The 27,474-nt window shown below is 51.2% G+C and overlaps 1 protein-coding gene and 1 pseudogene across 4 annotated transcripts; both read left to right on the plus strand.

Annotated features, from left to right (window-relative positions):
* The first annotated feature begins 7 nt into the window (after positions 1–7).
* LRRC74B (leucine rich repeat containing 74B) lies at positions 8–23,715 on the plus strand. Of its 4 annotated transcripts, XM_073006987.1 has the most exons (10): positions 43–391; positions 1,667–1,809; positions 2,157–2,289; positions 3,236–3,442; positions 7,077–7,186; positions 8,497–8,612; positions 10,266–10,344; positions 12,253–12,348; positions 16,103–16,307; positions 23,608–23,715. In XM_073006987.1, exons 1-9 carry the CDS (start codon positions 250–252, stop codon positions 16,256–16,258), a joined length of 1,182 nt encoding a protein of 393 aa, XP_072863088.1. In that variant the 5' UTR covers positions 43–249; the 3' UTR covers positions 16,259–16,307; positions 23,608–23,715. The 4 variants fall into 4 exon arrangements, with proteins under 4 accessions (XP_072863090.1, XP_072863091.1, XP_072863088.1 ...); XM_073006990.1 differs by lacking the exons at positions 16,103–16,307; positions 23,608–23,715 and adding an exon at positions 8,930–9,084 and having other exon boundaries at positions 32–391; positions 12,253–12,347; XM_073006988.1 differs by lacking the exon at positions 23,608–23,715 and having other exon boundaries at positions 44–391; positions 16,103–19,761.
* On the plus strand, positions 19,380–27,158 carry LOC103247154 (tubulin alpha-3 chain-like; annotated as a pseudogene).
* Positions 27,159–27,474: the final 316 nt, after the last annotated feature.

The following is a 27,474-nucleotide window of genomic DNA, read 5'->3' on the forward strand; positions in this document are numbered from 1 at the left end:
ATCAGCCTGGGCGAGGAGTCTCAAAACAGGCCCCCCCACAGTTTCTACGGCAACTAACAACACCTGGTTGCCAGGGCGACCGCCGCGGGAGAGCGCCTCGCTATTGGCTGTGGGGGGCGCCTGTCGCTGGACGGCACATTCGGTTGGTCAGCGCAGCCGCAGACTCCGCCCACAATCCTGGGCCGCGCTCTGGGTGGGACGCTAAGCTGTCCCCGCCTCAGTGTCTGAGACTGCGAGAGGGTCGTAACCATGAGGGGTTCCTGCGAGAGGTCTGGGGAGGATGAAGAGCAGACAGAAGAGGAGGCTATGGCGGCCTGTGGGCGTCTTTCAGGGGTCCCCGAGGCCGTGCAGGGTGCCGAGGCCGATTGGGACTCCGACCGGGAGACGGAAGGTGCTCGGGGGAGGGGGCAGGCTCGACTCCTCCCCTTTTGGGGTCTTTTCCCGCAGGGGTCGGGGGAGGCGGGCTGGGGCTAAGGGGGCAGGAGACCCGTGTCCAGCAGGGAACGTACCCGTCTGAGGGGCGCCTCCCGCCCCCTGCCCTCCCTTCATTGCTCCTAGAAGCATCAGGTTAAAATGCAAAATCCCGCCAGACTGTGCACCAAGGGCTGTCCCGCCCTGAAATGGAATAAAAGCCGGGTTTTCCTGTGTCCTGAAATGGAATCAGCTGGGTTTTCCCAATCCACAGGAAAAACTAAGCTAATGGAGGTATAGAATTTAGAACCATTTCGGTTTTTTCTCCCGTAAAATGTTTACAAAACATTTGTGGTCTGCAATGCAGGTTAAAAGACACACATGCAGTTTGGCATCAGGCAGGCAGAGGTCTGACTCTGGCAGGATTAGCTACCACCACTAGCTGTGGGACGCTCAGCGCAGGCCAGCCACGGCTTCTACCGCAACCAACAACATTGGATTGCCTGGGCTCATATTTATTAATAAACAAATATATAAATAAATTATTTATTTATTAGAGCCAGGGTCTTGCTCTGTCACCCAGGCTTCAGTGCAGTGGCAGGATAATAGCTCACTGGAGCCTTGAACTCTGCACTCTAGTGAGCCTTCTGCCTCAGCCTCCTGAGTAGCTGGGACTACAGGGCACCACCTCGTCTGGCTAATTTAATAAATTTTTTGGCTTGGCGCGGTGGCTCATGCCTGTAATCACAGCACTTTGGGAGTCCCAGGCAAGTGGATCACCTGAGGTCAGGAGTTTGAGACCAGCCTGGCCAACATGGTGAAACCCCGTCTCTAGTGAAAATACAAAAAATTAGCCCGGTGTGGTGGCAGGCGCCTGTAATCCCAGCTACTTGAGAGGCTGAGGCAGGAGAATTGCTTGAACCTTTGAGGCAGAGGTTGCAGTGAGCCGAGATCGTGCCACTGCATTCCAGCCTAGGTGACAGCAAGACTCTGTCTCGAAAAAAAAAAAAATTGTCTGGCTATGTTGCCTAGGTTGTCCAACTTTCTTTTCATAGCTGTATGACTTTAAGGAAAAGATTTGCGTTGCCTGAGCCTTGATGTCCTCATCTGTCTTATGGGAGCAGTGGTCCCAAGGAGCACAGGAAGCAGTGCTTCTAGAGGCAAAACATAGGCCAGGTAGTGACACAGGGCAGGGGAGGACACAGGTGGCTGTAGCTGTGCAGGGGTCCACATTCGTCCCCCTGTCTCCTACCAGGCACCCATGGGCTTGGAGAACTGGTCAGGGACACACTGTACCTGAGGTCTTGCCGGGCCCATAGCGTTGTGCCCGTCTCCTGCTTTCTGCGCCAAGGGAGCACCCAAGAGCTGAACCTCCGACACCGTGGCCTGGGGCCCCAGGTACCACTGGAGGGACGCTATCCAGGCTTACAGGGAGAGTCTGTCCCCTACACTCCCCAGCTTCTGCCTGTGCCAGGCATGCCCCACCCTCCACATCTGGGAGACAGATGGGGTTGAGGCTGTGACAGGTGGCGTTAAGGGCTGGGGAACCTGCAGACTCCTAACCCGCTGGGGGGTCAGGGAGAGCTGGGGGTGGGAGGAGACCTTCACAGAGCCTAAAAGGAGAAGCAGGTGTCACTTAAAACAGGTGGGAAGGGGAGGGCTTTCCAGCTGGAGGACGTGGAGCGGGCTGAGCCCTGGAGCATGAGCCAGGATAGTGGCCAGTGTGTTTGCTCTGTCTGTCCCAGGGCGCCCGGGCTCTGGCTTCCTCGTTGAGCTCCAATCCATATGTCAAGCGGCTGGACCTTCGAGACAATGGGCTCTGTGGGGCGGGTGCAGAGGCCCTGGCAGGTGCCCTGAGCAAAAGCAGCAGCATCCGTGGTAGGTGCTGGGCCTGGGGCAGGTGGGCAGGTGTCAGTCCTCCCTATCCTCAGGGATGTGCCTCCACCCCTGAAAGCTGGGCCATGTCACCTGGGGCCTGCTGGTGTTGCTGGTGGATAGAGGAGGGGCCTCATCACAGGAGGGGGCATGTGGGGTGGAGTTAGACCCTCTGCTGTGCAGTCAATGCTGGATACAAGTCCCTTCCCTTCCTCACCCACCCCACCCCACCCCCCTCCTCTCTTGCTGGCCAGCATCCCCCTCTTCACCTGGCACATGGTAGACTCCCAATACCTGAATGCAGGTTGGGAGAGTCCTTCCACACAGAGAGGTGGGGGTTGGGCATTGTAAGAAGCAGGTAGGCAATGTGGGAGTTTGATGCGGCTAGGGCCAAATGCCAGTTCTGCCACCGAAGAGCTGGATACCTGGACAAGCAGCTTAACCTCTCTGAGCTTCAGTTTCTGATCTGTGAAATGGCCGCCACAGTATCTTATGGGCTTGGGGCTGTGGTGAGCATGAAGTGAAACGCGCTCCTGAAGTGGTCAGCAGAGCGTGTGACCCATGTAAGTGCTCCATGCATGGCCACCTGGGCTATTATTGCCAATCCTGGCAATGGGGCCGTGAGGGCTTCTGAAGTGGGTGGTGATATCACTGCCAGACACAGTCATTGATGGGGTGGCTGTCCCCCACCACAGCAGTCTCTACAGTACCAGGAGGTAGGCAGTTTTAACCGCTTGACACAGAAGCTCATGGGCACACAGGGAGAGGGAGGTCGGGGCAGAGGGGACCCAGCCATTGGGAGCCAGAGCCACCATCCAACCCCGGGACAGTTCCCCTATAAGGCCCCTTCTGCCTCAGACCTGGAGGTTTGGGGGATGGCAGAAGAGGGAGGTCGGGGGAGGTGCCTGGCTTTGTGTCCCACTGACTGAGAAGTGGTTCCGTCCCCCAGCTGTGGACCTGTCGGAGAACCAGCTGGGAGTGGCAGGAGCCCAGGCCCTCTGTGCTGCTTTCACCATCAACCGGGCTGTGCAGAAGATACAGCTGTCAGGGAATGGCCTGGAGGAGCAGGCGGCCCAGTACCTTGCTGAACTCCTGCTGGCCCACACAGACCTGAAGTCCCTGGATCTGAGCTATAACCAGCTGAATGAGCAAGCAGGTAACGCCTGCCCAGGGCACCATGGACCATAAAAGCTCAGCTTCCTGGGGCAGGGGTGGGTGGGGGTTGGCAGGACCTTACTGCACATTGCCGGGGAGCATGTGCTCTGGTGCCTGCTCTCCACACCCCACCTTGCCCCACTCCTCTTCCACTCCAGCCACATGGAACTCTTCATTCCTTCCACAAATATCTCATTGCCCACTGCTGTATGTGCTGCGCACTGACTTAGCCACCAGAGATCCACCTTGAACAAAACCAAGTTCCTGGCCTCAAGGAACAATGTTGACAACATCATTCTCAGAAGAAACAAATAGTTTCTGCTTCTGGAGAAGAATGGGGACCCCCTGCTTTAAAGAGGTGGCTGGGGAGGCCTCTGTGAGGTGACATTTAAGCTGAAATGTGCAGAGTGGGAAGGAGTCAGCCTTGGCAAGATCAGAGGGAGAGCATTTCAAGCAGAGGAGCCGTGAGCATGCGGGCCTGTTCCCCAGACTGGCAGAGAGCAGTGTGACTAGGCTAGGGAGCCAGGGAAGCGTGGCCAGGCTGTGGGGTGGAGAGGGCAGAGGGGGCTGCAGGGCTACAGGCTGTGGCAAAAAGGGTGAAGATTTTGTTCCAGGTGAGATAGAAGACATGGTTGGGATTCCTTGATCTCATCACTGTCATGCCCCTGAGCATATGCAGGAGCTATCTGCTTTGCCAGGAATATGCACTTCCACCTGCCTCTCCTCAAATGGTCCAATAATAGTAAGGATCACCTGGGACCCTGGGTTAGGCATGCAGATGCTGACTCTGGACCTGCTGAACCAAACTCTTAGGGGAATGCCAGTGAATCTGCATTTTAATGGTTGCCCCAGGAACATTTTCAAAAGCACAAAAACCGTTTTTTTTTTACTTTGAGACGGAGTGGAGTCTCACTGTGTCACCTAGGCTGGAGTGCAATGGTGTGATCTCTGCTCACTGCAACCTCCACCTCCCATGTTCAAGCAATTCTCCTGCCTCCTGAGTAGCTGGGATTACAGGCGCGTGTGACTATACCCGATCAATTTTTGTATTTTCAGTAGAGATGGGGTTTCACCATGTTGGTCAGGCTGGTCTCGAACCCCTGACCTTGTGATCCTCCTGCCTCAGGCTCCTAAAGTGCTGGGATTAGTCATGAGCCACCGTGCCTGGCCGAGAATTGTCTTTTCAGAAGCACTTCTCTGTCTCAAGCAGCTTAGAGCAAGTGGGGTGACATCAGCCTTGGCCTGTGAGAATTGGCCCTGGCATGTAACTGCCAGAGAACCAGTTTGCCCTCTAAGAAAATTATTGCAAGAAGACAGTGAAATTAAAAGTGAGGCTTGGCAGGGCACTGTGGCTATCTGTAATGCCAACAACACTTTGGGAGGTTGAGGGGCAAAGATTGCTTGAGGCCAGGAGTTCAAAACCAAACTGGGCAACATAGGGAGCCCCAGTGGTGAAAACAAATAATTTAAAAAATTAGTCCTGGGTGACAGAGCGAGACTCCGTCTCAAAAAAAAAAAAAAAAAAAAAAGCCCCAAGCGGTGGCCTGTGCCCGTAGTCTCAATCAGGAGGCTGAGGTAGGAGAATCGCTTGAGCCCAAGACGCCAAGGCTGCAGTGAGCCATGATTGTCCACTGCACTCCAGGTTGGGCAACAGAGTGAGACCGTGTCTTAACAACAACAAAAAGACTATCTTTCTTTCCTCTTTAGTGCCTGTTTCCCTGTTACGATGTTAAAAGCAGGTACTGTGATGTGCAACTGGTTTCTGGGTCTTATGCAGGTGCTTTCTTAGGTGTATAAATGTTCGTGAAGGGGGCCAGCCCCTCCACACCTGTGGGTGTTTCTCTTCAGGTGGGAAGAGAGACTGAGGAAAGAAATAAGACACAGAGACAAAGAATAGAGAAAGAACAGTGGGCCCAGGGGACCTGCGCTCAGCATAGGGAGGATCACTGCCTGCCCACTGGCACTGGTCTCTGAGTTTCTTCAGTATTTATTGATCATTATCTCTACCATCTCAGAGAGGGGAATGTGGCAGGACAATAGGGTAATGGTGGGGAGAGGGTCAGCAAATGTGAGCAAAGATGTTTGTGTGATAAATCAGTTTAAGGAAAGGTGCTGTGCTTTGATGTGCGAGTACACAAACATCTCGGTGCATTACAGAGCAGTATTGCCGCTAGCACAGCTCACCTCTGGCCCTAAGGCAGTTTTCTCCTATCTCAGTAAATAGAACAAACAATTGGGTTTTACACTGAGACATTCTATTCCCAGGGAAGAGCAGGGGACAGATGATGCCTTCCTCTTATCTCAACTGCAAAGAGGCACAGACCCTTTAAGGTCAGGTCTTTCCCTTCCCAGGAGGCCATATCTCAGGCTATCGCATGGGGGAAAACCTTGGACAACACCTGGCTTTCGTAGGCAGAGGTCCCTGTGGCCTTCGCAGTGTATTGTGTCCCTGGGTACCTGACATTAGAGAATGGTGATGACTTTTAACAAGCATACTGCCTTCAAGCCCTTTTTTAACAAAGCACATCCTGCACAGCCCTAAATCCATTAAACCTTGAATCAACACAACACATATCTCTGCAAGCACAGGGTTGGGGCTAGGGTTACAGATTAACAGCATCTCAAGGCCGAAGAATTTCTCTTAGTACAGAACAAAATGGAGTTTCTTATGTCTACTTCTTTCTACATAGGCACAGTAACAGTCTGATCTCTCTTTCTTTTCCCCACATGTTTGCTTTGGTGTTCCTGTGAGGGTTGTGGGATGACTGCTGGAGGGTTCTGTTTGGCCATATTGCTCCGCCTTCATCTCCAGGTCTCGCTTTTTTGTCCAGGCTGGTCTTGAACTCCTAGCCTCAAGAAATCCTCCTGCCTCAGCCTCCTGAGTCACTGGGACCACAGGCACACACCACTGCCTGGCTTTCACCTTCCTTTCTCTACCACCCCCATCTCCTCTGTATCACAGCTGTAGCCCAGTCACCTCGTGCCTACCCTATGGCACCAGCCTTCTACGTGGTCCCCCAGCCTCTTGCCTCTGCCCTCACCCAGCCCAGTCTATCCGGGACACCTGCCACTTGCTGAAATGCTAGTCCAGCCTCGTTGCTTCTTAAGGCCCTCCCTGACTCCTTGCCGCTTGTATGTGCTGCCTAAGCCCCTTAGCTTGGCACTCAAGGCCCCTTAGCATCTCTCAAGTGCCTGTTACTCCTTCCTCACCTCACTGGCTTCCCCCTCCCCTTCCCCAGCCCCAGCTCCAAGCCTGCATGCATTTCCACAGGTGCCTCTGCCATTTGCACTTTCCTGTGTCTCCTCCCCACTGTGTATGCACAAGCCCGTCAGGAATTCCTCAGTCCTGAGTTATCTCCTCTGTCCTCTTTCCTGACTGTCCGCAAGACAGGTTAGCCACCACTCTCTTCCCATGCCTCCCCCTTGGCAGTCTAAATGAATAGCTCACATCCCATACGTTTGTATTTGTATTTCCCCCATGAAATGTGAGTTCCTTAAGGGCATGGCAGGCCCATGTTAGTTTCATGTCTGTGACCCTCCTGCCCAGCAGAGGCTCAGCACACAGTGGGCATCAGTGCGATCTTTTGAAGGAGTGAAGAGAGTGAGTCAGAAGGTCTCTCTTGGTGTTTCTGAAGGGGAGACACTCGGACCAGCCCTGGCAGAAAACACTGGACTCACCGAACTTAACGTGAGCTGGAATCACCTCCGAGGCCCAGGAGCTGTGGCATTTGCCAGGGGACTGGAGGTATGAAGCCCCCACCTAGTCAGCCCTGCAACCTATCTGCTGAGACCTGTCTCACAGAGGCCAGCTCCCTGTCTCTGCAGCTCTTCGGAAATGAACCTTGGATCTTTTTTTTTTTTTTTTTTTGAGACAGAGTCTGGCTCTGTTGCCCAGGCTGGAGTGCAGTGGCACGATCTCGGCTCACTGCAAGCTCTGCTTCCCGGGTTCACGCCATTCTCCTGCCTCAGCCTCCTGAGTAGCTGGGAGTACAAGCACCCACCATCACGCCCGGCTAGTTTTTCGTATTTTTAGTAGAGATGGGTTTCACCGTGTTAGCCAGGATGGTCTCTAACTCCTGACCTTGTGATCCACCCTCCTCGGCCTCCCAAAGTGCTGGGATTACAGGCGTGAGCCACCGCCCCCGGCTGAACCTTGGATCTTTTAAGCAGAGCTTAAAGACTGTTTCTTTAGGTGATTTTAATTTTCCTGGCTTCACTTAGTGACCACAATATGCTGTGCTCACTGTCATATCATTTCCTGAAGGGTCACTGCTGAATGTCTTGCACCTTCCCCAGACACCACAGACACCCAGCTGGGAAGGGACATCCGTGCGGTCTGGTGACACACGCTCACCGTTGGGCATAGGCAGGTGGTTTCCTGAGATGAGACCTTGCACCCTTGGATGCCAGCACAGCCTCTCAAACACCCACTGTTCCCTTCCATGTGTGGCTCATAGGGCTCAGGAATGGGCGGCTCAAGCTGGTGCTAGGGTGGTACAAGGTGTCTGCAATGTCCCTGGTGCCAGATACCCTGTGGGGTCCTCCTCAGGCCATGGCAGCTGCTGTCTTGCCCTGATGCAGGGGCTGACCTTGGGGTCCTGCCCCACAAGGTGGCATGTCACATTCTGTCTTGCCAGAGCACCTACTGTTCTTCCCATCACAGTACCCTGGGCAGGTTTCATCCAACAGCTCTTCACTGGATCTTGGGATCCCTGCCCTCCAGAGCCATTGAGTGGGTGTGGAGTCCATTCAATGTTTCTGGGGCCTGCTGCTGCTCTGCACACATCCCTCCCAGTCTCTCTGAGGGCCATTCACATCTACACCGGTCCTTTCCTGTTGTGCTCTGGGCCACTGGGCTCTGTTGACTGCCATCATCCAAGCTGTAGCCACCAGGGGCCCTGCATGGGACTTTCCTGACCCTTCCTTGGAGCCTCTCCCCTTCTGCCCTTTATCCCTTATCTTTGCCCCTCAGGACTCCTGGTCTCTGAGGCTGTGGTACCCTGGCTTGCTCCACTGTCAGACGGGGTCCCATGACTTCACTCTTCGGTATTCTAGGCAAACATCTTCCTGAAAGTCCTAGACATCTCATACAATGGCTTTGGGGATCCTGGAGCTTCTGCGGTGGGTGAGGCTCTCAAGGCCAACAATGTGTTGGAGGAACTCAACATGAGGTGAGGATCCCCGGGGGCACACCCCAGGAATCGTGGGCTCCATGATCTTTCTGCTGATCCACACAGTCTACCCGTGACAGGACTTGAGCCACAGTCCCAGAGCAGCTCTGTCATCCTTATTGCTGGAGTTTATAATTTTATGTATTGATTTAAAACAGCACCTTGCTTTACTGCCCAGGCTAGAGTGCAGTGATGTGATCATGGCTCACTGCAGCCTTGACCTTCCAGGCTCAAGCAATCCCGCCACCTCAGCCTCCTAAGTAGCTAGGACCACAGGAGTATGTCACCAAGCCTGGCTAATTTTTTCTTTTTTGTAGAGACAGTCTCCTGCTGGCCTTGAACTCTTGGGCTGAAGCAGTCTTCCTGCCTCAGCCTCCCAAAGTGCTGGAATTACAGTCATGGGGAGTTCATCACTGTTACATAGAGACCTGTGATTCCTACAGCACAGGTGGATGGCCGCGAATTGCACACGGTGTGTATAAAGCATCTCCCGCAGAGCCTGGTGCATGGCGGGTGCTCCATGCAAGCTTTCCTCCCTTGCAGAAGATGAGCCAAGGCCAGGTTCTGTGGCTCACACCTGTAATCCTAGCACTTCGGAAGGCTGAGGTGGGAGGATCCATTAAGGACAGGATTTTGAGACCAGGCTAGGCAACATAGCATGACTCCATTTCTATGCAAAATCTAAAAATTGTCCATTTCCGGTGGCATACACCTATCATTCCTGGTACTTGGGAGGCTGAGGCAGGAGGTTTGCTTGAGCCTAGGATTCAGGAGTTCAGGCTGCAGTGAGCTGTCATCATGTTGCTGCATTGCAGCCTGAGCAACAGAGGGAGAAAAATGAGCCTAGTCCGGATGGGGCAAGGCAGGACCCTGACAAGTGGGCCCCAGTGCCTGTTTTGCTCAGCACGTGGCTACTGGAGCATGCCCTGTGTGAGGGGCTCCTCCAGGCCAGGCAGTGTCCCAGCCTAGCCAGGAGGCACAAGCCCAGAAGGAAGAAAAGAGGCGGATGCCAGGGAGGTCATGGGCCAGAGGCCAGGGAGGTCATGGGCTGCTGTGGCTGAGACCCTTCCCAGGGGCAGCTCCCTGTGGGCAAAAAGGCCCCACTCAATCCTGCCCAACTTTCCTCCCCATGGGAGGAGCTAAGACTAGGAGCAGCCACAGAGGCTGAAAATGGAGGTGCAGCCAGAGCTGGGGTCTGAGAAGTGAAAGGGAAGTGGGACTGGCTCCGGAGACAAAGTGGTCCAGGGTGGTGCTGAGGCCTGGAGTCTGGGAACAGCAGGAGGAGGAGAGGCCTTGGACAGAAGCTAGGTGATTTTCTGGAACAGGCGTTGTCATGGTGATAGGCATGAGATGCCAGCTCGGGCAGAACACGTGGGAGCACTTGCAGAGCTCAGAGGGCCAGGGAGTGGCAACTGGTGTCCACCAGGACAGGGACGCTTTAGGCGTGTTTGCTGCGTGATCTCTCTGAACGGTGTCATCTCCACCTTTTACCTGTTGACCTGTCCAGGATTCCTGCGGTGTGAGTGGAGGGCTGGAATGAGAGACCCAACCTGGTGGCTGCAATGGCAACTCCAGTGGGCACCCTGGGGCAGTGGGCTCTGCACGGCTGCTTGGAAGGTTGCACAAGGCATGTGTCTGTTGTCTTTGTTGCAGCAACAACCGCATCTCTGCGATGGGAGCCCTGAGCCTGGGCCTGGGTCTCCGGGTCAACCAGACGCTGAGGATTCTTGTAGTGAGTGCTAGCCTGATGACTGAGACCCCAGCACAGACCTGCCCTGTACCAGTCCACACAGATCCCTCCCCCACAGCCCCCACCCAGGGGCAGCGGGCAGGTGCACACAGGCTGGCTCGCTCCCTTGCCACTCACCCTGCATCTGGGGCCTGGCCCTCCTCTTCTCCCCTTCCTCCCTCCTAGCTTCTCTCCCACATCCTCTTGCTGCCCTTCCTCCTCTGTGGGCTGGGGTGCTGCTCTGCTGAAGGTGGCTGGGCACCCCTTGTGTCTCCCTCATCTTCTCCCCTGTCTTTCCTCTGGCCTTGCTGGGACCCAGGCCCCACCCAGGTGTTGCATTGGCCACTGCTCAGGCCGACCTGAGGCCTGGTGTTTCCAGCTGGGGTCCTTCCCCTGGGTTTGCAGGTGGGGAGGGAGTGCTGAGCAGGACAGAGAGCAGAAGACAGACACAGGAGGGAGGCGAGTGGGGAGCAGGTCCCTAGGGGACCACTGTGCCCACAGCAGGTACATGCTGGGGGACAGTATTGCCAGCTGGGTATGGACACCCAGCTCTGTTGGCCCTCAGCTCCCCACCCCAGCCTTCCCTGGGCTTCTCCCATAGCTCTCCTCCCCTGCTCCCTGCCCCACAGGAACCCGGACCTCTCTGAACCATAGACCTGCGTTTCCAGTCACCTCCTAGACAGTCCTCTAAATGTCCCAAAGTCGTGTGGGAATGTGAGAGTCCAACCTGAATGCATCACCCCCCTCTAAGGGCCGCCTCCTGGTGGGGGGCTCCTTCTTCCCAAGTCACCAGCTGGGGCCCAGAGCCTGCTTGCCCCTCCCTTTTCCACACCCTCCCTCCCACCCTCTGCAGGGGCTCACCCTGCTGACTCCTCCCTCTTCAGACTTCTCCTCTCAGCTTCTGTGAACTTGCAGCATTCCTGGCTACAGTCCTTCCTTCCCACCTGCTACTCAGTGACCTTTCTAAACCAGAAACATGCCCTGCCTGAAAGTTGTTGGAGTTTTATCCCCTCTGGAGAAACCCAAGCTTCGAGTGCATTTTGTCACGGGGAACTGGGTGTGGTGGCTCATGCCAATAGTCCCAGAACTTCAGGAGGCTGAAGCAGGCGCCTGAGGTCAGGAGTTTGAGCCCAGACTGACCAACATGGTGAAACCCTGTCTCTACTGAAAACGCAAAAAAATTAGCCAGATATGGTGGCACACACCTATAATCCCAGCTACTCTGGAGGCTGAGGCAGGAGGATCCTTTGAACCCAGCAGGCGGAGGTTGCAGCAAGCTGAGATCTCACCACTGCACTCCAGACTGGGCGACAGAGCATGACTCTGTCTAAAAAAAAAAAAGTAACATAGCATGTCATGGAGGATCTGGGCTCTGCCAACCCCTCTCTTCCAAGTTCAGTGCTCTCACCCCAAGCTCGGAGTACACACACACACACACACACACACACACACACGGTACTATGTTTCACCCCTGCCTTTGTTCCTCTGCTGTTCTTGCTGAAATGTCCAGCTCCAGCCACCTCACCTGGGAAGCTCATGTGAGCCCTACCCAGATACACCTCCCCTCCCAGCCTTTCCCTCCCAGGGGAGCTGGTGCACACTCTGCGCTGATCACACCACATTTCATGATGCTTCCTTTCCCTTCCCTCTCCCCAGCAGGCAAGTTCTTAAAGGCAAGAGTGTGTCTTGTGTGTCTGTATCAGTCAGAGGCCTCTCCCTTCCTCTCTTCTCTGGCCCAGCAGCCTCACCAAAGCATTCTGTCTGATTGTCTGATGGAGACACCTTCTGAGCTGAGACAGTGTGGCCATAGTAACTGTGTCCTCAGAGATGAGGAGCCCCTCCTTCCCTTTCACGTTGCTCTCTGGCCTCCCCAGACCCGGCTTCTCGCAGCTTTGTGTGCGTGTTTCTTAGGTGTCCAGGAATCCCATGCGAAGTGAAGGCTGCTTTGGCCTCCTCAAGTCTGTCCAGGACAATCCAGCCTCTGCCCTGGAACTGCTGGATTTCTCAGTAAGAGCACTTTATAAACCTCGTTTCTGATCCTCCCAACAGCCCTATGAGGTATCATCATTTTAGAAGAAGAAAGTGAGGGTTAGAGAAATCAAGAGCCCTGCCCAGACACACGGCGTGGCAGAGGCAGAGTTGCAATAGGGACCTGACTGCAGGCACGGTGCCACTCGGCTCTGCCCCCTCTGGACTGGTGGTTCTGCGGGATCTTGCCTGGGGCCCCTGCCTGGGTTCTTCATTGGCCGAGAGAGGATAAGTGGAGGTCTGGGCACGATGCTCCCTATCCACTGAGGTTTAGATCTGCAGTTGCATCTGCAAGGCTGCCCTCTGCCCCTCCCCCGACTATCTGCAGGTGGACTGTGGTGCTGGAAGGTTCACTTGAGTGGCTGTCAGAGAGATTAGGATCCCTTTTCATTCAATTCTGCCCCTTTTTTTGAGTCAGGGGCTCACTCTATCACCCAGCTGCAGTGCAGTGGTGTGATCATAGCTCACTGCAGTCTCAAATTCCTTGGCTCAAGTGGTCCTCCTGTCTAAGCTTGTCAACTAGCTGGAAGTACAGGCACAGGTCACCATACCTGGCTGATTTTTTTAGAGATGGGGGCTTGCTGTGTTGTCCAGGCTGGTTTCAAACTTCTGAACTCAAGCATGTCTTGGGTCAATTTTTTTTTTTTTTTTTTTTTTTTTTTTGAGACGGAGTCTCACTCTGTCACCCAGGCTGGAGTGGAGTGGTGCTATCTCAACTCTCTGCAACTTCTGGCTCCCAGGTTCAGGCAATTCTCCTGCCTCAGCCTCCCAAGTAGCTGGGATTACAGGTGTGTGCCACCATGCCTGCCTTAATTTTTTTTTTTTTAGTAGAGATGGGGTTTCACCAGGTTGGCCAGGCTGGTCTTGAACTCCTGACCTCAGGTGATCCAACCACCTTGGCCTCCCAAGTGCTGGGATTACAGACATGAGCCATTGAGCCTGGCAAATTTTGATTTTTAATGTAGAAAAAGTGCCAGGTGAGGTGGCTCACACCTATAATCTCAGCACGTTGGGAGGCTGAGGTGGGAGGATCCCTTGAAGCCCAGAGTTCAAGACTCTCCTGGGCAACACAGCAAGATCCCCATCTCTACAAAAAGCTTTTTAAAAAATTAGCCAGGCATGTGTCACATACCCGTAGTTTCAGATACTCAGAAGACTGAAGCAGGAGGATCACTTGATCCCGGGAGTTTGTGGCTTCAGTGAGCTATGATTGTGCCACTGTACTCCAGCCTGGGCAACAGAGCCAGACTCTGTCTCAAAAAATATATATAAAAAAGAAGGAAACAAAAAAGTTGAGGCCGGGCGCGGTGGCTCAAGCCTGTAATCCCAGCACTTTGGGAGGCTGAGATGGGCGGATCACGAGGTCAGGAGATCGAGACCATCCTGGCTAACATGATGAAACCCCGTCTCTACTAAAAAGTACAAAAAACTAGCCGGGCGAGGTGGTGGGCGCCTGTAGTCCCAGCTACTCCGGAGGCTGAGGCAGGAGAATGGCTTAAACCCGGGAGGCGGAGCTTGCAGTGAGCTGAGATCCGGCCACCACACTCCAGCCTGGGCGACAGAGCCAGACTCCGTCTCAAAAAAAAAAAAAAAAAAAAAAAAAAAAAAAGTTGAGTTACAAATCAGTGCTGATTCTAACCCTGATTTTTTTCAATGCAGACTTGAGTCAAAGCCTTTCCAGAAATGTGTGTGTGTAGTTTCAGTTATTCAGGTTTGGGACAACCGATGTCAAACATCCTTACCGTTTCCTTCTAACGGCCTGTTCTTGCCTTAACCATATGCCTGCTGCTCTGAGAATTCCTGTCAGCACTGGATCTGTCATTCTAAAAGAAATAGAATGACATATGGCATTATCCTACCCAAATATATACTTATTTGACACAATGTATGTTCATTATCAGAAGCCCCTAGTGTCATGGGAATGCCATGGGCTTTGGAATCAGTTCAGGCTTAGGACCAAATCCTGTGTCTATCAGTGTGGGATCCTGGACAAGATTCTGAGTCAAAGAATCACAAACAATCAATCAATAACTAGCCTGGGCTGGGCATGATGGTTTAAGCCTATAATCCCAGGACCTCGGGAGGCCAAGGCAGGTGGATCACCTGAGGTCAGGAGTTCAAGACCACCCTGGCCAACATGGCAAAACCTGTCTTTACTAATAATACAAAAATTTGGCCAGAGTTGGTGGCTCACGCCTGTAATCCCAGAACTTTGGGAGGCTGAGGCAGGGAGATCACCTGAGGTCAGGAGTTCGAGATCAGTCTGGCCAACATGGTGAAATGCTGTGTCTACTAAAAATACAAAAATTAACCAGGCATAGTGGTATGCACTTGTAATCCCAGCTACTCAGGAGGCTGAGGCAGGAAAATCACTTGAACCCAGGAAGCGGAGGTTGCAGTGAGCCGAGATTCTAACAAGAGCCAGGGTAACAAGAGTGAAACCCTGTGTTGTAAAAGAAAGAAGAAAAATTAGCGGCCGGGCGCGGTGGCTCATGCCTGTAATCCCAGCACTTTGGGAGGCTGAGGCGGGCAGATCACAGGGTCAGGAGATCGAGACCACGGTGAAACCCCGTCTCTACTAAAAATACAAAAAATTAGCCGGGCGCAGTGGCAGGCGCCTGTAGTCCCAGCTATTCAGGAGGCTGAGGCAGGAGAATGGCGGCAACTTGGGAGGCGGAGCTTGCAGTGAGCCGAGATCGCCGCCACTGCACTCCAGCCTGGGTGACAGAGCGAGACTCCGCCTCAAAAAAAAAAAAAAAAAAGAAAAAGAAAAATTAGCTGGATGTGGTGGTGACCCCCTGTAACCTTAGCTACTCAGGAGGCTGAGGCAGGAGAATCGCTTGAACCAGAAAGCAGAGGTTGCAGTGAGCCGAGACCGTGCCATTGCACTCCAACCTGGGTGACAGAGCGAGACTCCATCTCAAAAACAAACAAACAAACAAACAAAACAAAAACACGAAGAAAAACAATTAGCCTGAATCGAATATTCTATTTTCTGTTCCTTAACTGTTGTTATCTGTTATCACTAGTATAATCTGACTAGCCCACATTTTATTCTGGGCTTTGAGGGAAATAGTTTTGAAGACTTATAGTTCAAGGAAAATCTTTACCTGGGCTCAGACTTGTGTTTTTGTAAAATGGGGCTAACGTCTACCCCCCAAGGCCATCATGAACTTAAGCTGAGATGACAGACCTGAGGGAAAGGCCTTGCACAGAGAAGGACTCAATCAGTGCCAGTTCTGTTCTAACAACCCCTTGGTTTTTAAATTGAGGAACAACATTTATGCTGAAAAATGCACAAAGATTAAGCATAGAGCTTGGAGAATTTTCACAAACGGTATAGGTGTCTATGTAACCAACCCCTGGATCTGGAAACACAGCATAGCCAGGCATGGTGGTGGGCACCTGTAGTCCCCGCTATTCTAGAGGCTTAAACAAGAGGATAGCTTGAGTCCAGGAGCTCAGGGATGAAGTGAGCTATGATTGAGCCACTGCACTCCAGCCTGGTGACAGAGTACGATCCCATTTCTAAATAAATAAATACAGCAGGACTTTAAACGTCCCCCATTGTCCCCTTCTCTCCTGGATCTTACTAGTTTGCGGGTATGAGATTGTCATCCACAGGGGAGAAGCCGCCCGAAGGAGCTTCTCTGAGACCTTGTGTGTGTGAGTGAAAAATGGTCAAGTTCTCAGATAGTAACAAAGTTCATCCTTGTAATGGGTGTCTCCTCAGGATATCCAGGTGAACGCGGAGTTTGATGGCCTTGCTAGCTCAGTGAGGGGAATTCTTCCAGAGCTCTGCATAAAGACTGGTGCTTGCAGAGTGGAGTATAAAAAGGAGTTGCTGCCAGTCTTCAGACCAGCCCTGCCAGCGTCTGTCCCTAAGTGACCTTGGAGTGCGGCTTCCTCATCTCCAGTCAGTTGCTCTGACCTCCAGGGTGAGAAGCTCTTTGACTCACGAGGCCTTGTTACCACTTGTGTCTGCACTGAGTCCCCATGTCAGCAGCGTGCTAAGTCCTGTGGAGCTGGTCTTCACGGTGCTCACACACCTGTACCCTCCGCGGTGCCCCACGGACCCTGCACTCATCTGGGCTTTCATGTGCTCTCACTCATTCATGTCACACAAACCTCTACTCAGTACTGCACATTGAGCTGGGCGTGGTATCCAAGATGTCCCCTGCCCTCCCCATGTTCATGTTCTGGTGACCTCAGGAAACTATTAAAATATAAGGAGGGGTGCACACTGTGCTTTTGAGAGTGCAAACGAGCACAGCCTTTTTGGAAGGCAATTTATCATTATGCACTGAGAGCCTCAAAACTGCCTGTGCCCTTTGATACAATTATTTGACTAATGTGCTCTAGAGAAATAACCAGAGATGCCTAAATAAAAGATTGGTGCCTAAAGATGCTCATGGGGCTGGGCACAGTGGTTCACACCTGTAATCCTAGCACTTTGGGAGGCCAAGGAGGGTGGATCATTGAGGTCAGGAGTTCGAGACCAGCTTGACCAACATGGTGAAACCCCAGCTCTACTAAAAATACAAAATTAGCCAGGCGTGATGGCACACACCTGTAATCCCCACTACTCAGGAGGCTGAGGCAGGAGAATCGCTTGAATCCTGGAGGTGGAGGTTGCAGTTCTCACCATTGCACTCCAGCCTGGGCAATAAGAGCACAAATCTGTCTTAAAAAAAAAAAAAAAAAAAAAAAGCCCATGGAAATGCTGTTTATCATGATGAAAATCGGAAATGTCCCCAATAACAGGGGATTGGCCAACTAAAATTTGGAACTCTGCAAATGTTAAAAGCCACACACTCAAAGGACACTTAACAATTCGTGAAAATATACATGATTAATGTTAACCGAGAAAATTGGGAAGAAAAACTCACATGGCAGCTGGGTGCGGTGGTGCGTGCCTGTAGTCCCAGCCATTCAGAGGCTGAGGTAGGAGGATTGCTCGAGCTCAGGAGTTGGAGACCTTCTGGGGCAATACAATAAGACCCTGTCTTTAAAATCAGTCGATCACATGGCTTATCTGACAGTTCCTCAAAAGCTTAATCATATAATTACTGTATAGCCCATTAATTCCATTCCTAGGTACTTACAAGAAATGAAAACATATGTCCCTGCAAGAACTTGTGCAACATTATTTATAATATTCTAAGAGTAAAAATGCCCACCAGTGGATAAATACAATGTGGTATATCCATACAATGGAATATTATTTGGCAATAAAAAGGAATTGGAGGTGATAAAAATGTTCTAAAAATGTATTGTGGTGATGGCTACATAACTGCATAGTCTAAAGGCAATTGAATTATATATACTTTAAAGGAATGAACAGTATGGCCTGTGAATGACATCTCAATAAAACTGTTTCGAAAAGAAGGAAAAGTACTGAAACATGCTAAAAATGGATGAAACTGGGAAACATGATGCTAAATGAAAGAAACCAGTCACAAGCCCACATGTTGCGTGATTGCATTTATATGAAACATCCGGAGTACGCAAATCTGTAGAGACAGACAGTAGATGATAAGTTGCCTAGACGTAGAGAAATAGAGGGATTGGAGGTTGACAGCTAAAGGATATGAATTTCTTTGCAGGGGGGTGATAAAAATGTTCTAAAATTGATTGTGGTGATGTGCAACTCTATGCATATGCTAAAAAACACTCAATTTTACATTTTAAATGGGTTATTTATGTGGTATGTGAATTACATCTCAAGAAAGCTGTTGCAAAAATTATCATACTGGTTAAGCCTAGTGGCATTAAAAAAGTATAAATATGATGCAGCTACTCTGGAGGCTGAGGCACAAGAATCACTTGAACCTGGGAGGTGGAGGTTGCAGTGAGCTGAAATTGTGTCACTGCACTTGAGCCTGGGTGACAGAGTGAGACTCTGTCTCAAAATAAATAAATAAATAAATGAAAGTATGAATATATACACACAAGAAAAAAAGACCAAAAAAGCCCAACTGAAATATTAATAATGTTTATCTGTAGGCTGCGGGTTTTTGGATGATTTTATGTTCTTTTTGTTTTTAGATTTTCCATACTTTTTTTTTTTTTTGAGGCAGAGTCTCGTTTTTTCGCCCAGGCTGGAGTGCAGTGGCGCGATCTCGGCTCACTGCAAGCTCTGCCTCCCGGGTTCACGCCATTCTCCTGCCTCAGCCTCCCAGAGTAGCTGGGACTACAGGCACTCACCACCACGCCTGGCTAATTTTTTGTATTTTTAGTAGAGATGGGGTTTCACCGTGTTAGCCAGGATGGTCTTGATCTCCTGACCTTGTGATCTACCTGCCTCAGCCTCCCAAAGTGCTGGGATTACAGGCGTGAGCCACCGCGCCCGGCAATTTTCCACACTTTCTACTGGGAACATGTGTTATTTTTATAATCAGAAAAACAAATACGGCAGTCACGTGGCATATCATAATGTTTTGGTCAACGACAGACAGCATATACAACAGTGGTCCCCTAAGATTCTAATACCATATTTTTTTTTTTTTTTTTTGAGACAGAGTCTCGCTCTGTCGCCCAGGCTGGAGTGCAATGGCCAGATCTCAGCTCACTGCAAGCTCTGCCTCCCGGGTTCCCGCCATTCTCTTGCCTCAGCCTCCCGAGTAGCTGGGACTACAGGCGCCCGCCACCTTGCCCGGCTAGTTTTTTGTATTTTTTAGTAGAGGCGGGGTTTCACCGTGTTAGCCAGGATGGTCTCGATCTTCTGACCTCGTGATCCGCCTGTCTCGGCCTCCCAAAGTGCTGGGATTAGAGGCTTGAGCCACCGTGCCCGGCCCTAATACCATATTTTTTCCATAGCTTTTCTGTGTTTAGATACACAAATCCTTACTGTACAGGTCTGTAGCCGAGGAGCAATATGCTGTACCATATGGCCTAGGTGTGCAGTAGGCTCCACTCTCTAGGCTGGTCTAAGCACACTCTATGATGTTCTCCCATCAACAAAATCGCCTGATGATGCATTTCTGAGAATGTATCCTAGTCACTGCGCAATGCATACCTCTACTGAAGAGCACCGTGTGATGCAGGCTACAGCTGAGTTCTGTGCACGATGTGGTTGGAGCCCTGAGGAAGGGGAGGGCTGTGGACTGAATGGTGTCCCCCTCAATATTAGATGCTGAAGCTCTAGTCCCCAGTGTGACTGTATTTGGGGCAAGGGCCTATAAGGAGATGATGAAGATTAAGTGAGGGCGTAAGGATGGGCCTTGATCCAACAGGATTAGCGTCCTTATAAGAGACCAGAGAGCTTGGGTGCTATCTCCCCCCACCCTGTGGGAGGACATGGTGAGAAGGTGGCTGCGTGCAAGCCGGGAAGAGAGGCCTCTGGGAATTCTAGCCTCCAGAGCTGTGAGAAAATAAATGTCTGTTGTTTAAGCTGCTCTGTCGATGGTATTTTTTTCATGGCACCTGGAGTTGACTAATACAGAATGATTTACCCTCCTGGGGAGAAGGGGCAGTGGGGGCAGTGGCCTCCTCTGGTTTCCGTGGCCCTCTGCAGAACTCCCTCCCTGCCTCTCCTCCTTGCGCCAAAGCACCCTTCTAAGGGCAGACCTGATCGCACTGTTCACAGGTCCCCAAAGCCCACAGAAAAGGCCCAACTCCGGACCTCATGTGTCTCATCCCACTGGAGGAGCTGCTTCTCTCTTCTCTGCTGTCTTCTCAGGAGGGAAAGTTAAGGGTCTGCTTGACCACCCTCTGGGGAGAGGCCAGAATGGGGTGCTGCATTCCAGTGATGAGCTAGGGGTAAGCCTGCATGTCTCCTCCTGTGGTTTTCCAGAAGTGAATACACAGTGGATATTCAAGAAAGTAAAGACTATCTTTAAGAATGAATGGCCAGGCGCGGTGGCTCACGCCTGTAACCCCAGCACTTTGGGAGGCCGAGGCAGGTGGATCACCTGAGGTCGGGAGTTCAAGACCAGCCTGACCAACATGGAGAAACCCCGTCTCTACTAAAAATACAAAATTAGCCAGGGTGGTGGCGGGCACCTGTAATCCCAGCTACTCGGGAGGCTGAGGCAGGAGAATCGCTTGAACCTGGGAGGCGGAGGTTGTGGTGAGCTGAGATCGCGCCATTGCACTCCAGCCTGGGCAAAAAGAGCGAAACTCTGTCTCAAAAAAAAAAAAAAAAAAAAAAGAATGAATGAATCAGGCTGGGCATGGTGACTCACGCCTGTAATCCCAGCACTTTGGGAGGCTGAGGTGGGCAGATCACTTGAGGTCAGGAGTTTAAGACCAGTCTGACCAACATGGTGAAACCCCGTCTCTACTAAAAATACAAAAATTAGCTGAGTGTGGTGGTGGGTGCCTATAGTCCTAACCACTCGGGAGGCTGAGGCAGGAGAATTGCTTGAACACAGAAGGCGGAGGTTGCACTGAGCTGAGCTCACGCCACTGCACTCCAGTCTGGGTGACAGAGCAAGACTCGGTCTCAAAAAAAAAAAAAAAAAAAAGGAAGAATCAGGCTTAGCGCGCTGGCACATGCTTGTAATCCCAGAAATTTGGGAGGCTGAGATGGGAGTGTCACTTGAAGCCAGGAGTTCCAGACCAGCCTGGGCAGCATGATGAGACCCCCGGTTCTACAGAAAACGTTTAAAAAAATTAGCTGGGCATGGTGGCATGTGCCTGTCGTTCCAGCTACCTGGGATGCTGAGGTGGGAGGATCACTCGAACCTGGGAGTTTGATGCTGCAGTGAGCCATGATGGCACCACTGCACTCCAGCCTAGTTGAGAGAGTGAGAACCTGTTTTGGAAAAAAAAAAAAAAAAAAAAGACTGGAAGGATCAAACTGGGCGTGGTGATGCATGCTTGCCTGTAGGCCTAGCCTATAAGGCACCCTGAGGCAGGAGGATCATTTGAGGCTGGGAATTTGAGCCCAGTTTGAGCAACATAGTGAGATCCTGTCTAAGAAAGAAAAAAAGGAAGAATCAAATAATTGTTCCAAAGTCCTTCAAAATGAGTATTGAGTCCCAACTTGGCATTTTCCTGAGCAGGGATATGTCCCTTCTTTCTTCTTTAGTGAGGTATGCAGAATTTATCAGGCCCAGAGACGTGAATATGGGACTTCAGGCAGGGTGTGGTGGCTCATGCCTGTAATCCCAGACTCAGGAGGCCAAGGTGAGGCCAAGGTGGGAACATCACTTTAGTCCAGGAGTTTTGAGACCAGCCTGGACAACATCAGGAGATCCTTTTCTCTTCAAAAACTTAAAAAAAAAAAAAAAAAGCTGGATATGGTGGCACACACCTGTGGTCCGAGTCAGAAGGTTGAGGCTGCAGTGAGCTATGACCATACCCGTGCATTCCAGCCTGGGTACACAGCAAGACCCTGTCTCAAAATAATAATAATAATATGCTGGGTGCAGTGGCTCATTCCTGTAATCCAGCTCTTTGGGAGGCTGAAGTGGGCGAATCACTTGAGGTCAGGAGTTCTAGCCTGGCCAACATGGTAAAACCCTGTCTTTTCTAAAAATACAAAAATTAGCCAGGTATGATGGTGCATGCCTGTAATCCCAGCTACTTGGGAGGCTGAGGCAGGAGAATCGCTTAAGCCCAGGAGGTGGAGGTTGCAGTGAACCAAAATTATGCCACTGCACTCCAGCCTGGACGACAGAGCAAGACTCTGTCTCAAAACAAACAAACGAACAAAAACCCCAAAAAACCAAACCAAAACAAAAAACAAAATTATAATGTAACAATGAAAAGAAAAAGAAATGAATATGGGACTTCAGTAACATGTTTTGCATCCATGCCCAAGGGGCAATTGTTTAAAGGCATTTTATTCCTGACTAGCTTAACCCATTATCTTCCTGTTTCTGGAATTTATGATACAAAGAATAATGTATAGACAACCAATAGCTTATGTTGTTTTAATATAAATTCTTGTGGCCAGGGAAGCTGAAGTAATAGAATTGTCTGAGGCCAGGAGTTGAAGACCAGCCTCAGTGAAACCCATCTCAATTTTTTTAAAAAGAGCAATTCTTGGTAAACCACTTAGGAACTGCCTCTTCTTTTCTCATAAAAACAGCATCTCTGGCCAGGTGCAGTGGTTCACACCTGCAATCCCGGCACTTTGGGAGGCTGAAGCAGGCAGGTCACGTGAGTCCAGGGGTTTGAGACCAACCCTGACAACATGGCGAAGCCCTGTATCTACCAAAGATACAAAAAATCAACTGGGCATGGTGGCACACGCCTGTAGTCCCAGCTATATGAGAGGCTGAGGTGGGAGGATCACCTGAGCCTGAGGAGGTTCAAGGCTGCAGTGAGCCATGATCTCACCACTGCACTCCAGCCTGGGCAACGGAGTGAGACCCTATCTCAATAATAAAATAGGCTGGGCACGGTGGCTCACGCCTGTAATCCCAACATTTTGGGAGGTCGAGGAAGGTGGATCACAAGTTCAGGAGCTCGAGACCAGCCTGACCAACATGGTGAAACACAGTCTCTACTAAAAATATAAAAATTAGCCTGGTGTAGTGGCGCATGCCTTTTCCAGCTACTCAGGAGCTTGAGACAGGAGAATCGCTTGAACCCGGGAGGCAGAGGTTGCAGTCAGCTGAGATCCTGCCACTGAGCAAGACTCTGTCTCAAATAAATAAATAAATAAAATGAAACAAAATAACATAAAAACTAACATAAAACAGCATTTTGTAACTGCTGCTAATTAATGGTGTATATTTAAAGCAACACGAATATCCGCTCCAGGGCCCAAGGTCTTAAATGTAGCAATAATAAACTTTTTTTTTTTTTTAAGAGCTCTGTCACTCAGGCTGGAATACAGTGGCACAATCACAGCTCACTGCAGCTTTGAACTCCTGGGCCCCAGCAATCCTCCCACCTTGGCTTTCCAAAGTGCTGGGATTACAGGTGTCAGGTACCTCACTCAGCCTTCTCCCTTCTATTTACCTTCTCCCTTCTATTTTAGTTTGTTATTCTACCCTTTTAAGAGCTAGTAGAGACGGGGTTTCCCTATGTTGACCTCTCGATCTTCTGACTTTTTATTCCTCCTGCCTCGGCCTCCTATGGTGCTGGGATTATAGGCGTGAGCCACCAGGCCCGGCCCCACACAGAGACATTTTCTACCAGACACTGCCACTGTTGACCTACAACATGTAGCTCATGTACTTTGAACAGCATGTACTTTGTAGAAGTGAACAGTCCTAGAACGTGTCCACCTTGGTGTACAGCAGGGCTTAAAGCCTCACAGCACATGTGTTCTCTTTGTAGATGAAGTGTACACAGGGACCTACAGGGAGCTCTTCCACCCGGAGCAGCTGATCACTGAGAAGGAAGATGCAGCCAGTAATTACTCCAGAGGCCATTACGCCATCGGCAAGGAGACCTGGTCCTGGACCGGATCCGCAAACTGGTAAGAAGAGACGGCTTCATGTGGACATTGTCCTGCACGGGAGAACAGGCCTTGGATGGTGAAGGGAAGGTCATTTTCGCAACACTTAGAGTAGCATCTTGAGTCTGACTGAATCTGTAATGTCTTACTATGAAGTGCGTGTAGTGATTTGTGCATAGATCTGTGTTGTCTGCTTTTCTTTGCTTCAAAGTGTGATGCGCGTTCATTATGGATGGTCTGAATCCATATCAACTCTCAGAGGCAAAGAGAAGTGGCCCTGGCTTGGTGGAGGTTGGCGGTGTGGCTCCCACGGGCATTGGCTCACGCTGTCTGGTTTCTCTCAGGCGGATCTGTGCACGGGACTGCAGGGCTTCCTCATCTTCCACAGCTTTGGGGGCGGCAGTGGCTCTGGGTTCATGTCTCTGCTCATGGAGTGGCTCTCGGTGGACTACGGGAAGAAGTCCAAGCTAGAATTTGCCATTTCCCCAGCGCCCCAGGTCTCCACAGACGTGATGGAGCCCTACAACTCCATCCTGACCACCTACATGACCCTGGAACATTCTGACTGTGCCTTCATGGTCGACGGCAAAGCCACCTATGACATGTTGGTGCAACCTGGACATCGAGTGTCCCACATACACCAAACTCAGTCATCTGATTGGGCAGCTTGTGTCCTCCATCACGGCCTCCCTGTGATTCGATGGGACCCTGAATGTGGATCTGACAGAACTCCAAACCAACCTGGTGCCGTACCCCCATATCCACCTCCCCCGGCCACCTACGCCTCGGTCATCTCAGCCAAGAAGGCCTACCACGAGCAGCTGTCCGTGGCCGAGATCACCAATGCTTGCTTCGAGCCAGCCAATCAGATGGTCGCTGTGATCCTCGCCACGGCAAGTACATGGCCTGCTGCATGTTGTACGGGGGGATGTGGTCTCCAAAGATGTCTGCGGCTGTCGTCACCATTGAGAGCAAGTGCACCAACCAGTTTGTGGGTTGGTGTCCGACTGGATGTAAGGTAGGACTGGGTGATGGGGAGTCCTTGTGCCATCAGGAAGCAGCAGACCTGCAGAATAATGCTGCCCGTGAAGGCCCGCATCCTTTGCTTGTCTGCAATTGTCAACTGCCCCTGTTCCATGGGCTAGGCTCGTGGGCATCAATCAGGGAACCAGAGTGATAACTAATTCAGTGGTGTCTTTTGAACTTCCTTTGTGAGTCATCACACTATATATCTATGGTGAACTTTTTGTGTGTTTTTAAGAATAAGGTATTTTTTGGAGGATTTTGGTGCCCCTTGCTTGGATAGCAGAATTTGTGTGGAAAAGACAGGTTGAACTTAGTAGAAATTTTATGGGCATTTTGGGGAATCATGTGGATGGTGTATGTATTTTAACTTGGGCATCGTTGTAAACTGCTCTCACTAAGTCCTACTTCATGTAAGTACGTCCACGTTGTGCTGACATATGTCATAGGTGGCTTTGTTGTTGACCGTGAAGGCACAGTCAGAATGTTTGTCTGTCGAAATTATATCCAATGTAAATGTCCTTTGGAGTGTTTGATTTAAAGAGACACTATCAAGAATCTTTTTTTTTTTTTTTTTGAGACGGAGTCTCGCTCTGTTGCCCAGGCTGGAGTGCAGTGACCGGATCTCAGCTCACTGTAAGCTCCGCCTCCTGGGTATTTTTACGCCATTCTCCTGCCTCAGCCTCCCCAGTGGCTGGGACTACAGGCACCCACCACCTCGCCCAGCTAGTTTTTTTTTTTTTGTATTTTTTAGTAGAGACGGGGTTTCACCGTGTTAGCCAGGATGGTCTTGATCTCCTGACTTCCTGATTCGCCCGTCTCGGCCTCCCAAAGTGCTGGGATTAGAGGCTTGAGCCACCGCGCCCGGCCAAGAATCTTTTTGTGATGAAAACAGCACCATCTTTATGTCTCTTTTGGGAAGCCTAGTAGTTTTGGCCTGTGTTTGCCTCAGACAGACAATCTTTCCCCACCTTCCACTGACACATGGAAGAAAGCTTGTGGTCCCCTTTCAGCTTTTCCAGGAGTCGGTGACTAAATCCTGTCACTTCTTCCTCTGTTGGACCTGCGCGTCCTCTGCTTTGCTTTCCCTGCCTCCTCTGGCTCAGACACCCACTGCCTCTGGGGAGACCACTGCAGTCAGCTCTGACTGGGAATTCCTACTCTGGGCTTCTCTTCCTCTCCTTCATGGGTTAGCATGGCTGCTGGACTAGCCACCTAATTTTGTAAGTAAGGTTTTGTCTGACGACAGTCGCCACACCCCTTCATTGCAGATCGATTTTGCTGTCCAGCCTCAGAGTGGGGTCGGTGTGACACAGCCCATGTGCCTGTAAGGCCTAGAATTTGTATGATCTTGTCGTTTTTAGAACGGGTTTGTTGATGCCTGCTCTAGTTGACCCCATGCACCACTCAGGACGTGTCATTCCCAAGTTCTGAAACTTGGAATGTTTCCCTTTTGGGTCCCACCTTGGAATGTCACTTCCTACTCAAGCAAGCACACGGACTACTCTTGCTGCTGCGGTAGCTTCATTCAAGTGATCTTTGACCTGTCACCTTTGCATATTTCACAGCGGCTTGTTTGGTGGGACAGCATGGGGTGTGACCTTCCCCGTGGTATCACAGTTGTGTACTCAGAATCTATCTGGGTGGAAAAAGTTTAGCTACGGAATTTCATTCCTACCTTGTAAAACCCTCTGGAGTAAATAATCTATAAAGAGGACAGGCAGGGTACATTTTCAGAGGGAAGACAGTCTTCACCTGGGCACCTATCACATGTCACAGTTGCTAGGACACAGCCCTTCGGGCAGCTTGGGACCCTGCCAGGGTGGCCACCTCAAGGCTCCGTTCTCTTTATTCCTTGTCTGGAACCGTCACCCTGCCTGGCACAGAGAAGGGCTTAGTGAGGTTTGTGGGGTGAACTAAGCATTCTCCTGGTCACCTACAGCGTGTCATCTGTGTGAGGAAGAGTAGCCACCATTTCTAGGTTTGTTACAAGCTTCATGGACTGCTTTCTTCCCCTTCTCTGGCAGGTGGGCATTAACTACCAGCCCCTGACGTTGTTCCCTGGGGGAAACCTGGCCAAGTTGCAATGGGCCATGTGCATGCTAAGCAACATCACAGCCATCACCAAGGCCTGGGCCTGCGTGGACCATAAGTTTGATGTCATGTATGCCAGGCAGGCCTTGGTGCACTGGCACATGGGGGAAGGCATGGCGGAGGGGGAGTCCTCTGAGGCTCACAAGGACCCGGCAGCTCTGGGGGATTATGAAGAGGTGGGCGTGGATTCCGTGGAAGCGGAGGCTGAAGAAGGTGAAGAATAGCGAGGGGAGGGTGCGGTGGACTCTCTCCTGCCACCCCCACCATGGCTGCTTTCAAGCTGTTTGCAATTAAAGTTTCTCTACAAAACCAAGACCTCTGTGTGTTGTGCTGCTTGGCTCTGCCTACAGGAGCAGGTGGGACTCCTGAGCCTGCGTGGACAGTCAGTGGGGTCCCAGCCTGCCCTGCTGGCATGGGGTTGGGGTGTCGCATGAGTGTATGTCCTTAAGGAGCTGCCATGGAAGTAAGTGGGGTCCCAGCCTGCCCTGCTGGCATGGGGTTGGGGTGTCGCATGAGTGTATGTCCTTAAGGAGCTGCCATGGAAGTATTTGACCCAGGGTTTTCCCAAGCCAAGCGTTCAGTGGATAGGTTTCCTCAATTCTAGGAAAGCTAAGTCAGGGTTTCAACTG

Source organism: Chlorocebus sabaeus, chromosome 19, assembly GCF_047675955.1.
Source record: "Chlorocebus sabaeus isolate Y175 chromosome 19, mChlSab1.0.hap1, whole genome shotgun sequence".
NCBI classification, from domain to species: domain Eukaryota; kingdom Metazoa; phylum Chordata; class Mammalia; order Primates; family Cercopithecidae; genus Chlorocebus; species Chlorocebus sabaeus.